A 12,709-nucleotide genomic window follows, 5' to 3' on the forward strand; every position below is an offset into this window, starting at 1 on the left:
GTGTGTACTTTGTACGTTCTTCCTGTGTCTTCATGAATTTGCTCAGGATGTTCTGGTTTTCTTGCACAATTAGAAAACATAAATCACAAGTTCTACAGGTTATGTTTAATGTCTCTAATAGTTTTTCAATCATTTGCAATTATATGTACCTGCTGCAGATATTTCTGCTGTATATTACAGGGTAATTCCACAATTTTGGGGCAAAAAGTTGTAAAATATACAATTGTAGACAATGTTATTTTTCTAGTTTAAAAGTACAGCATAAAAAAATGGGGCTTTGAAGGCTAAATATCATTTTGGTAAAACAAATATGGATATAAGTAGCTGAACTGAGCTCTAACCTTTGAGATGAGATGAAGAGCTCCATCATTCTCCCCCAGATGAGGCGTCTGATTAGAATGCCTCGTGGACATTTTTCTCTGGAGGTTCTCAGGGCATGCCCCACTGGGAAGTAAGCCTGGAGCAGACCCAGAACCTGCTGGAGGGATTATACATCCTCTCTGCTCTGGAAACACCTTGGGATCCCCCAGGAGGAGCTGGAAAGCGTCACTGGGAGAGGGATTTCTTTGACTCCCTCCTGAACCTGTTACTCCCACGACCCAGCCTCAGATGAGCAAAAGAAAATGTTATGAATGAATGATTATTATGCTCCTCCTTTTTAACATTCCCTCATAATGTTACAGTTGTTTTCATTTATTTACTGCTGGCACTTCATTTTGCTCTTTAAAATTGCACAGTAATTTACAGACAGTCCCTATGCCTCTGATGCAAGTCACTTCCTCTCTCCCTGTTTTTCGTTACCTCTCCTGCTCGGTCTTCACCCAGCTGTAGATCAGGATGCATGCGTGCTGGGAAGGAGGACAGTGGCAGAAAGGAGGGGTGAGAGACAAGGGAGGCTGAAGTGAGAGAAGAGGAGGAGACAAGAGGCAGGACAGAGGAGGACAGAGTGTGGTCGCAGCCCACCATATCAGGCTGCTGTTGTGCTCAGATAATGGAGTGAGCATGGAGCAGCAGAACCCAAACAGGAGAAGTGGATACAGTGAGGACACAGCTTAGCTGTCTGCTGGATCAATAAAAGGTAGATGGTTTCTTCCTGTGAGTGATGGTGAGGAGGGTTTATTGAGAAGTGTTGCTTTGCAGGGATGACATGTCTGCAGACTCCTCTGAGTTTGAAATCTGCAATCAAAAAAACATTAAGACAAAGTCACTCCAAACCTCAAGGAGCTGTGAAACCCTGAAGTAAAGAAAAGAAGACATCTTCCAGCTGGATTAAAAAAAACACTCAGGTAAGCTTGAACAGAATAAAATTGAAATGCTGCCAGCGTTTGTTTTCCTGTTAGTGTGTCTTTGTTCCTTATTATTGAAAGAGTATAGCTTTTCAAGGACATGCTTTATTAAACACTGCAAAAGGGGGATTTAATGATGCATTAACAAGGCATGACAGTTGTCACTTATTGTTAGAGAGTGTTAAGAGACATAGGTCACTTTACTGAGCTTAAGTAACACTAACAACCAAAATATTAGTTCCTTCTGGTGCGGACAATTAAGGAGGAAAAAGAGAAGAAAAGTGAGTTAGGATATTACACTGTATTTACAAAAAAATAACTGAACTAAAAAAAAATACTGTAAATCTCAAGTCAATTAATGCAAATGAAGAGAAATATATTTTTCAAATGAGTACCTTAATGTATAATAATAATATTAATGTATTTTTGTTTGATGAATTGATGCATAAATGAAAAAAAAGACCAAATAAGTGAAAGAGTGTTTCTTTTACACATAAAATATAGTGATGCATTTATTGTCAGCCAGTAAGCATTATGGTCATTTTCCATGAGGATGCACATGTAGAAGAAGTATAGAAGTATTCTCTATGTTGGACATTGAACATAGACATTAACTGCACCTTGTTTGTAGAGCTAATATGATATAGAGCCATTGTTACAACAACAGCTTCCTTTTGTCAAATGCAAATTCCTATTTCTGTTTCTTACCAAGTCTCTTTGTCAGGGATGTTTTAAATTGAAAGTATGATTCTTTTAGTTTTATCTCAGTTCAGCAGTTGACATCTGACATCTTCAGCCATCAGTCATTTCTGCAGCACTGAAATGGTTTCTTGTCTCAGTTCTAACTCTGTGCATTGTTTCAGCTAATCCTGCTTACTCATGGATTTTCTTCACAGAACCATCTCAAATGCCTGTCACTCTAAACTTGTTTCTCTCTTGGTTTTAGACGGACGTAATGGTGCAGAAACCCTGCCGCTTTCTTGACTCATCAAACTTCTGAGTCAGTCAGACAGGGGAGATGGGGAGGCGAGCGGCTGACCCAATGACTCCTGTTCCAGTTTTAGGAGTTCCCGCCTTGGTTGGCGTGCGCAGCTGGAAGACAATAGAAGGAGAAAAAGGTGGCAGAGCCCTGCTGCAGACGTGGGGACTGTGCAGCGTTGGCGTTCAAACATCCCCAGGGATTAGAAGACCACCTGCCCAGCAACCTGATACCCTCTCCAACAATGTTATCCAAACATCCAACAGCTGTATTACCAAGGAAACAGAGGATACCTTACAGCTAACAAAGAATAACAACGAGAAAAGGGCTATTTTAGGACAGAAAACTGGGGAAACCAAGATCAGAAAGGAAGTGACTTTCAAAGCACCCAGAGGTGATGCCTCAAAGGATGATGAGACTTATTGTTATGCTAGGAGAATTAACACAGATCCGTTCATTGCAGGGACACTTACGAGTAGCAGAACTAAACTGAAACTTGCTACTCGTTACATGAACGGCAGTGTGGTTGATTCAGAGGCGATTGGTGGAATTAGTGTAGTTAATGACGAGGCTGAGCCAGTAAAGGGAGCAGCCTCACATGGAAGAGATCATCATAATGCAGATCAGTTAGCAAAGATGATACCATTAACTGCGAGCCATAGTTTAGCTATGCCACGGGAAATATGCAACAGCTGTGGTGGAAAACGGTCAGAAACATGCAAAGCTACCATACTGGGTGAGAACAGCCTTACTCCTGGTGCATGCATTACAGAAAAAACATTAAAGCCAGCCCTTACCTCACTTTTTACTACCACTCATTTTCAAGTTCCATACATTCATACAAAACTACAGCAAAACCAGCAAATCTCTCAGAGTAACAGTGACAAAATGATTACAGTTAATCCAAAAGTATTATATTTAAATGAAGAGCTAAGATATAGAAAAACACCCCACCCCGCATGTCCGGTGCACTCCAGAGGAAATCTGGCAAATCCACATGTACCCAGTGATGGGACATCCGATCAGCCTGCAACCATACTACATGCTAAATCATCCACTGTTACAAAAGCCACAATTGAGCATTTAGCTAAACCTCTACAGGACAATAAGATCCCCCTTCTTGCAAGTTTCACTTTGACTCCGCAAGCTACCACAGCTACAAAACCAAACAATCCGCATCCACACACTTACCCCAAGCTCCTCAAGACCACACACCTGAAATTGGCTCATAATAATGTTCCTCAAAATATCTGTGTTTCTATGCATGCTACGACTGAGAATGCACGGAGTCCACCACCATCTTATATGTATACCATAGCCATGAAGTCCAGACAAACATTCTGTGCCAACACATACAAAACACACACAACTTTTAATACAAAAATGATGCCCTCTGACAGTGATTACAATGCTAAACAGGAAACTTTGCGCTCAATACACAAAACACAAATTCGTAATGTAACAAACACTACAAATATCACACAAGTGGCCCCTAAATGTCTCACATTATCACTGTCTACAAATGCTCTAAAATCAAACCACCCTGCATGTCTTACAAGTCCTCAACCCAACCTCTCTGAACTCCAAGAAAAAAAGCCCCCCTCAAGCACTGTCAGCCCAGCAGCAGGTAAAATGGCTTTTATAGACCAGGAAGTGAGCTCAGTCCAGCTCCCTACTTTAACTAATCCACCGAACACAACTGCATCACATTCACTTCTAAGCACCTCTGTCACACAGAGCACTTTGAATCATAAAGCTAATTCAGATCAGATTACACAAACAAGCACTAAACTTCCATCTGTGGCTGCGCAAATTTGCTCAGCTCCAACTAACTGCTCAATCCCTAAACCCACACTTCAAATTTTTGCATCTTCTTTACACAAAACATCAAATGCATCACAAATTCCAGACTTTAAATCTATTTTGCCTGCAACCTATACCTCAAGAACTACATGTTCTGGTGCACCAGGCAAAAATATAGCGTGCGGGAGCATCAAATTTCATTTGAAAAAGAATCCTGGCTCTCTACTGTCTCCAGTCACAAAAAGACAAAATAATGTTTGTGGATCAAGCATGAGCTCGCTTCAGTTAACAGACACAACAAAAGTACTTAACTATAATGAAGCCCCTGACACAAGCAAAGCTCATCACACAGAAGTAACAGACAGCAGACATCAAGGGAGTAATGAACGCAGTGTTTGGGATGTCATTTCCAATCAGGAGAGCAACTCCAGAACAACTCTGCTCACACCATCCAAGCCTCAAAATGTGTCAGGAAATCATAACAAGGGCAGGGATACTAAATCAACCATTAATCCCAATGTGTGTTCAGATAAAAACAAATTCAAACATGATCTAATCAATAAATTGATTATAAATGAGTCCAAAGACCATGAAAATTCAAATTGTTCACAGGTCACTAACACTCTGAATTACATTTCCTTAATTAAGTCAAGAGAGTCTAGTTTGCAGGCTTGTCTGAATCCAGAACAACAAAGCCTTGCATATTATCAAGGATGCACAGAAACAAGCTGTGTGGGGCCTTGTGCAACAAGCCCACCAGTAAAAACCGACACAGATTCAAATGCACATCAGTTTCCCTTGGGTGCAACAGCCAACCATGCAAATGGTAAGCTTAAATCCAATGCAGATAGACAGACAGACCCTAGTGTTTCACAGCCCTCAGTCACAACACAAACTAACTGTGAACCAACTGTCTCGCATGGAAACACACAGGTGAGACGTAACACCAGCTCCCCAGCTTGCCAAAACTCCAATTTTCTTATTACATTACAAAAACAAGCACACAGAACTCTAGAGCATTCTGTCACAGTGCCAGCATCCATCAGCGGTGAAGGAGAGCTCTGTGCAGACGCGGGCCCTGAATGTGAGTCTATATTACTATCATCTACAATGCCCTTGGCATCCAGAGTCCACATCCAGCCCAGCGAGGTGGAGGCAAATAGCAGAGCATATTCAAAGTTCTGCCCCGGTGTCCCTCAGTCATCTACAGATGACACCAGCCTGGCTCACTCCCACCCAGCTGATGCAGCCCTGTTGCTGCCTCCTTCCCCGCAGTGCTGCAAATCAGCTGCCCTGGAGCAGAGGCTCAAGGCTGTGGAGGCCAACCTGGCAGCTAACAAAGACAGGATCACCACTCTGCTGAACATTATTCATGACCTGGAGACAATCAGCACTCCCAGCAGCCAGTAAGTTTATGTATTTCAGTGAAGAGGTATAGCTATGTAGTGTTTTATAGGTGTTTTGTAAAAATCCCATCATTCCATTATTAATGGTAAATTCAATACTTTATTTAATGTATATCAGATTGTTAAGATTAAACCTGCCTGGTCAGATTGAATGACAAAAGGTTAGCATATTACATAAAGTTCAGTAGACGAGGTGCTGCTAAAATGTGTTCTGGTAAATAAGAACAAGGTTGCACTGTTGATCTGTTGCATCACTTGTACTTACTGAAACCAGTTAGGGGCTATGAAAATAAATGGAAAGTACACTTACTGACAAAAAAAAGTTGAGCACCCTGTCATAGTGATGGAAATAACATGAAACTGCAAGTGATGAAAGATCATGTGACAGCATTGCAATGATTACAATATCAAATCAAATGGGTAACATTGCTGGCAATAAGGGCACACTGCTGGTCTCATGTCAGTTGGGTGTGGCACCCCCTCAGGCCTGGATACAAGCAGTGATTTGGCACAGAACAGTCAGTCATACAGCTATTGTATCCTGCAGCAAGTCAGCTCACAGCTGTTGTAACTGGCCTCAAGATCCAGCAGACTGATATAGGGTCTGAGTTGATGCCCATGTTGATCTCATCCCTCATGTTCATGTCCAAACTACCTCAGTCGTGCCTCTCTAACTTTGTCTCCAAACCACATTTCCTGAGCTGTCCCTCTGATAAACTCATAGCTGACCCTGTCAATTTTGGTCACCTGCAGTGAAAATCCTAAACTCTTCAGTTTTGCCATCTCCTAAACTGTTTAATTATGGAAATATTGGAGGACCTGGCTGACCATGACAAGATCCCAGCTTGAATCAGGCAGTTTATTTTCACACTTGCTGTGTGTGGATGGGTGTTGTCATGTTGAAGGATTGCACCAGAATTCTATCTCACGAAGGGTAAACATGCAGATGCAGGATGTCACTGATGCAGTGCTGTGCCATCAGGGTCCCCCGAACTACCAGAGATGACTTGACGTTTTCTACCCAAAAACATGTTTTTTTCTTGTACAATAAAAAAAATCTGTACATGTTTTAACTTTTAAATCTAAATTATGGTAGGAATTGATTCTTCTGTCCCACACTGTCATACAAGTATGTTTTCACACAACTAATGTAAAATAATTCAGTGCTTTAGTATGATACTGTGAGGTTTTCATCATTGTTTAAAATTTGCAAACAGGTCAGTGAATGTGTGCCTGAGTGTGACAGAAACCTATTTGGGCAATTCAAGAGGCCACGTCTCTGAGAGATTTTTTTTTAGCCACAAAGCTCTGCTGGGAAAAATAACAGGAATTAAACTGGCCTTCTGGCACTGTTCCTCTGTCAATCACTCTCACCGGCTGCTGTGTGCTAATAAGCTGTGACTGATTCTGAGGTCATCTTTGAGAAAAACAAACTTCTTAATGAGCAACGGCGGTCTAACATAATGGATGCTAGAGACAGCTGATCGCTGCCAACAATGGTCAAAATAAATTCTGTAGGAGAGGATGATGATTAGATTTGAAAACAGAGAGATTTTGGAAGTTACTCAGAAAATGCTTTAATGTCTTCTGTTGTTTTTTCCAGTCGGCGATGCTGTAAAACTGGACTCGACCTGAAAAACTGCTCAACCTGTCAGAAGACGGCTTGTATTGTGTACAGGTGAGACACTGGTCAACACTTGGGAGAATTGAAAGCACAAACTCTTTTAATGTGATGGAAATTTAAATTATGATGGGTTCCTTATATTATTGAATATGGAAACCCTTGATTTGCTTAAGCCAAAGTAAAGAAAATAAAAAATAGTAAAAGACTGATTTTATTACTTGTACAATATTTGACATAGGTCTCATTTTAGAGTATTTGTTTTAAATATGGATATAATTCACACAATTTTCCACAAATTTCTATCTATGGGTTAGTTCACTGACCATTTTCACTCTTCTAACTTGTCTTTGTGTCTTCACTGAAAATGAATGGCATGCTGTTTGAGCATCCTACCAAAGGAGAAGCGCTATGCTGCTTAAATAAAGTAGATGGCATTTTCTTCTTCGTGCACATCGCATTTTATTTTAAGTGAATGTCAAATTTAAGCACTTACTCTATTTTATGGTGGAATTTTTCTCCTGGCGATTTAAATTAACCTCCTAAAATAAAAAAAAGACATGCCCAAGATGCCTATACTATTGATTTATAACATGGGGGTAAGTTTTTGCCTTAAGTGGGGAGTTCAGTCAGTATCTTGTTCGTGATTGATGGCAGGGATGCAGCAGGAAATGGACTACTGGAGCAGAGTTTTGTCTACATTAATGAAAGTGTTGGTCTGGTCTGTCGTGGTACAGAAAGACCTGAGTTGAAAGGTGAAGCTCTCGATTTTCTGCTCTGTATACATCCCAGTCCTCAACTTTGGTCATAAGATATGGATTATGACATATAAAATGAGACACCTCATTATAGCGTCTGAAATTGGATTCCTCCATAAAGATACGTTGAGGAGCTGTGGGGTGCTTTGAGTGGAGCCGCACATTAAAAGGAGTCAGCTGAGGTAGTTCATGCAGCTGATTAGGATGCCTTTCCTCTGGAGGTTTGTAGACACATCCTACTGGCAGGAGACCCCTGAGCAGAGCAACATAACTCACTGTATGAATTATATCTATCCCTTCTGACATGTAACAAAGCCTTGGGATCTTCCAGGGGGTGCTGAAAGAGCTTCCTCTTAAAACTGTTGTCTGATCATAAAAATGGGTAGATTATTCAACTTTAGATCTTTGTAACATTGTGCAGGTTTTTAACAACACGGAAATCAATCAAGTTAACAAAAATAGTAAAACTTTCTTATTTTTATTCTGTCATCAATACAACATCCTAAGTAATATTGTTTTCAGATGTGCTCTCTGTTTACTAGTCTGTCTACGTTCCTACCCTCATCTATGGTCATGAACTTTGGGTAATGATCAAAATAACGAGATCGCAGTTACAGTTGGTCAGAATGAGTTTTCTCTGCAGGGTAGCTGGGCTCCCCCTTAGAGATAAGGTGAGATGTTTGGTTATCTGGGAGGGACTCTGAGTAGAGCTGCTGCTCCTCCACGTCGAGAGGAGTCAGTTGAAGTGGTTCAGGCATCTGGTAAGGATGCCCACTAGACGCTGTCGTAGGGTGGTGACTATCCGATAGACTTTGTTGCTCGGCTGGCTTAGGAACGCATTGGAATTCACCCAGAAGAGCTGGAAGAGGTGATTGTGGAAAAAGATGCCTGGGCCTCCCTGCAACCCGACTCTGGAGGAAGTGGCAGATAATTAATGAATGGATGGATTTTCAGATTTTTTTTTTATTTTTTTCCATTATACAAGGGTTTATAGTAACAATTTTAGCTAAAACAATCGATCATGTTATTCCTTAAATAATATAAAATATAACTAAATATGTCCACTTTGTTTTAGCTTGGCTTTGTTCTGTGTAATTCCTCTCTGTTATGTCAATTTGGCAAAAACATTTAAATCATTAGATATATTTTTTGCCTTTATTAATAATTCACTGACAATGTGATACTCGTTTGCTGAAATGTTGCATCAGGTGAAGGCAACAGGAAAGAAAAAAAAAAATCTTAAAACCACAATGACTGGCCCAGAAATATTGGAAACGGAAAGGAGGCTAAGTGAAGCTGGGAAATCAGAACCTATTCTAGTCATCTTTTTGGAGGAAATACAAAAAAAGACTCATACTGTATGAAGAAAACCTAAAGCTGTCTTTATCTTGAAATATTTAAGACAGTTCTTTTCAAAAACTGCTTTTGTATGTCAGAAATATGAGCTGAATGTTGTGTGTTGGCATTTGGTCTTGAATGATGAAAAGACTCATATTCAAATTAGATGTGTCTGATTTCAAAAGAAACAAAAAGAAAAGGGATGCTGTGCTGGGAAATGATTTCTCAGTTACTTTGACACACTCCAAACTTCCAAAATGAGGAGTACCACACAAAGCAATGTGAAATATAGCATTGCAATAGTGATTTGTGGTATAAACCTGTTTTTAAAAAATTGTTAGAAAATGCAAATATGACCATTTCAAGCGTTTATTTGGATACATTTATAGACTTTTTGTTGTGCTATACATTAAAGTTTTAAATGTGTTTAATAATTCGGCTTTATGTCTGTGCATTCAGTGTTGAATATGACTTCAGACGGCAGGAGAGGAACTTCTTGGAGGTTCTGAATCAATCAGGAGGTGGCAGCAAGGCTTTCCCTGCACATCTAACCCAGCCCCTAAACATCAGCCTGCTCAGAAATGTCATCATTAAGAACCTAACAAAGACAAAACTGAAAAGCAAAAAGTTGTGCAAGACCCTGCTTAAGTGGCTTCCGAGGAAAATTCAGCAGTTGTAGATGTCCTACAAACTCCTGTGTTGCTGCAACCTTAAAGCCTGTGTTACATGTGGTGAATGGGAGTGCTTTCTCAACAATTCTTGTCTATAAAATGTTCTACATTAGGCTCTTTTTAAGAAAAGTTTTACTACACCAGGGATGGAATGATAATCTTTTTATACCCGATAGCCCATCATTTTGGTACAGTGGTCCACTGAACCTGTGCTTTATTTTCTACATCCTTCAGCTGCTCCTTTAAGGAGTTGCTACAGTAGTTCATCTGCATCCATCTCATCCAATCCCTATCATCGTCCTCAGTAACACAAGTCCTCTTCATAATCTCCATGTTTACATATGGTCTTCCTCTTTCCTCCTCCCTGGCACCTCTATATTAAACATTCTCTATCCAGTATATCCACTATCCCTCATCCCTAATGTTCATGTCCAAACTACCTCAGTCGTGCCTCTCTAACTTTGTCTCCAAACCACATTTCCTGAGCTGTCCCTCTGATAAACTCATAGCTGACCCTGTCAATTTTGGTCACCTGCAGTGAAAATCCTAAACTCTTCAGTTTTGCCATCTCCGGCTCTGCTTCCTGTCTTTTTATTAGAACCATTGCTTCCATAACATACACCAAAGTGGGTCTCACTAAATTCTTGTCAACCTCTGAGGCTGAATTTGCCAAAAATCATGTGAAAAACCCCAGTCACATGGTTGACTTCATTAGGCATGCTTTCTCCAGATCCACAACAGACACTCCTTCTGGCCTTCTCTTCGCTTCTCCATCAACACATAAGCCACCTAATCTGTAGTAATCTTTCTTGACATGAAACCACACTGCTGCTCATTGATCCTCTCCTCACTTCTTAAGAATGGCTTCAACAACTTTTTCCCATATCTGCATGGTATGGCTCATTGACGTTGTCCTTCTGTAGTTACTACAGCTCTGCACCTCCATTTTTTGTCTTAAAAATGGAACTGGTTTCCACTCAGTGCTCAAAAATCTCAGATATGTTCATTTAAGGGGCTGCTGAGTGGCCTCTACAAGCTGTACAAAATGTACTTGTGTGGTTTACAACTTGACTAATTCTAGAGTGTTGTAGGTGATCTCAGACCTGTTGTATATCCAGCCCTGTGTTCTGCATGATAACAAAGCTTGTAAATAGATCGTTGTAATAAAACTTGTTTCTGGTAGTTTTGAGTCTTAACTACTGTGTTCTATATTAATTCTTATTTTGACTTTGGAAGTAAGTGCTATTTTGTTATCAGCATGCCTGCTTACAGTTTATATTTACTTGCATTTACACTAGATGAGTAACCTTGTCTGGTTTTCTACATCTAATTTTGTATGAGATTCTGTTAGAATTAAAGCAGCTACATGACCTTTTACCAACAACTGTCTCATTACCTTGCTCCCCTCACAATAAATGTTCAATATACAAATTTTGACTTACTGACTGTTGATTCCTTGTAATTTGTGCAATTCAGTTTTACCCAATATCTTTTTAACATATCTTGACCTTTTCGCAGATGCAATGTGAGTGCAGAAATGAGAGAAATATTTGGTTTGCCTTTGCCAATTGTGCTGATGGTCTCCAAATCCCCACACAATTTGAACTTCATAAAGCATTTCCAAGTGAAACAATGACATGACGAAAAGCTGCACAGAACCATGAGGCACATGTACACACTCATGGACAATCAGGTGGGCACGGACTCACTGACAGCAACGTTAAATGAGTTTCACAGACCTTTTCCTACCATATTAAAACACAAAAATAAAGAATACAGTTGATTTGACCATGAAACCATTCAAAGATTGTTATTATCTTTTCAGCTCTTAATGTTTTTGCTTTAATTAAAATATCTAATAAGAAGTGTTATCAAGTGAAAGTGAATCTTACAAGACAGAAATATCGCTTCATCACAGCTGCAAAGGTTTTTAGGCTCAAACAGTTATTAAATTTTTTACCAAAGTTCACTAAGTTTGTTTTTGTGTGTTATAAATATTGCATTTCAGACTTCACTTAAAACCTGAAGCATGTGGCATAGACTGTAAAAGAACGCTATCTTTATGCTAAACAATAAAAGCTGCAGTATGCCTTTAGTCTTTTCTTGACCCTTAATTTAAAGTCACAAAAATTAAAATACATCCAGTGGAAAATGCAGAAATTAAAAAAAACAAAAAAAATTTAAAAACAAAAAGAAACCCTTGAAATACTCATGCTAGGCCACTAGGTGTCAATAATGTCAAATTCACAGACAGGTACAATATTGACGATTCTGCTCTGCCCACTTTGCTCCTTTATGGAGCATTTCCAGTTAGGTGATCCTATGATTGACAGAAAGACAAAATTTATTAAATAATAATAATAATTAAAAAAGGGAACTTTCCTCAGTCAGACTGAAATAATCAACTGTTATTAGGATCCATCATCTATCGGTTGTCACTTACTGGGATTGCTACTGAAAAGGACCTGAGATCACCTGCAAAAAACCTTTTTCTACAGTGCTGTCTTGACTTCTAGAAGGCTTAGCAATGAAAAACAAAAATATGAATATATTGACTTTTTAGCCTATCCTCTGTTATCAGCAAAGTTCTGCAGGCACACATTAATGAACACATTAGATCAGAGTTTTGTGATAGGAATCAGAAGTTCTTTTATTATTCCAAAAACGTCTGAAACTGCTGGGGGGGGGGTGGAGTGTTGATTTTTTTTTTTTTTTTCACAGCAGGAGTGTTTTCATTTATAATCAGGAGCTTTACATGTTATGTTTTTTATGCAGTACTCTCATTTCTTAATGCAGAGAAACCGCAGAAAAAAATGGTGGCATATCAGTACTTTGCCACTGGTAAAA

General features: G+C 39.6%; 1 protein-coding gene across 1 annotated transcript; it reads left to right on the forward strand.

The window, feature by feature from the left end:
• Positions 1–854: 854 nt before the first annotated feature.
• Positions 855–11,263, forward strand: LOC108233803. The gene is made up of 4 exons (XM_017412494.3): positions 855–1,286; positions 2,233–5,474; positions 7,078–7,152; positions 9,651–11,263. Exons 2-4 carry the CDS (start codon positions 2,305–2,307, stop codon positions 9,868–9,870), a joined length of 3,465 nt encoding a protein of 1,154 aa, XP_017267983.1. The 5' UTR covers positions 855–1,286; positions 2,233–2,304; the 3' UTR covers positions 9,871–11,263.
• Positions 11,264–12,709: the final 1,446 nt, after the last annotated feature.

This window comes from Kryptolebias marmoratus, linkage group LG13 (assembly GCF_001649575.2).
Source record: "Kryptolebias marmoratus isolate JLee-2015 linkage group LG13, ASM164957v2, whole genome shotgun sequence".
NCBI lineage: Eukaryota > Metazoa > Chordata > Actinopteri > Cyprinodontiformes > Rivulidae > Kryptolebias > Kryptolebias marmoratus.

Excerpts from the sequence above, each read along its gene's own strand:
- LOC108233803 (XM_017412494.3), top strand. The coding sequence starts at position 2,305 with ATGGGGAGGCGAGCGGCTGACCCAATGACTCCTGTTCCAGTTTTAGGA. Across the intron at positions 5,475-7,077 it reads ATCAGCACTCCCAGCAGCCA|TCGGCGATGCTGTAAAACTG; the intron begins GTAAGTTTATGT and ends TGTTTTTTCCAG. Across the intron at positions 7,153-9,650 it reads ACGGCTTGTATTGTGTACAG|TGTTGAATATGACTTCAGAC; the intron begins GTGAGACACTGG and ends CTGTGCATTCAG.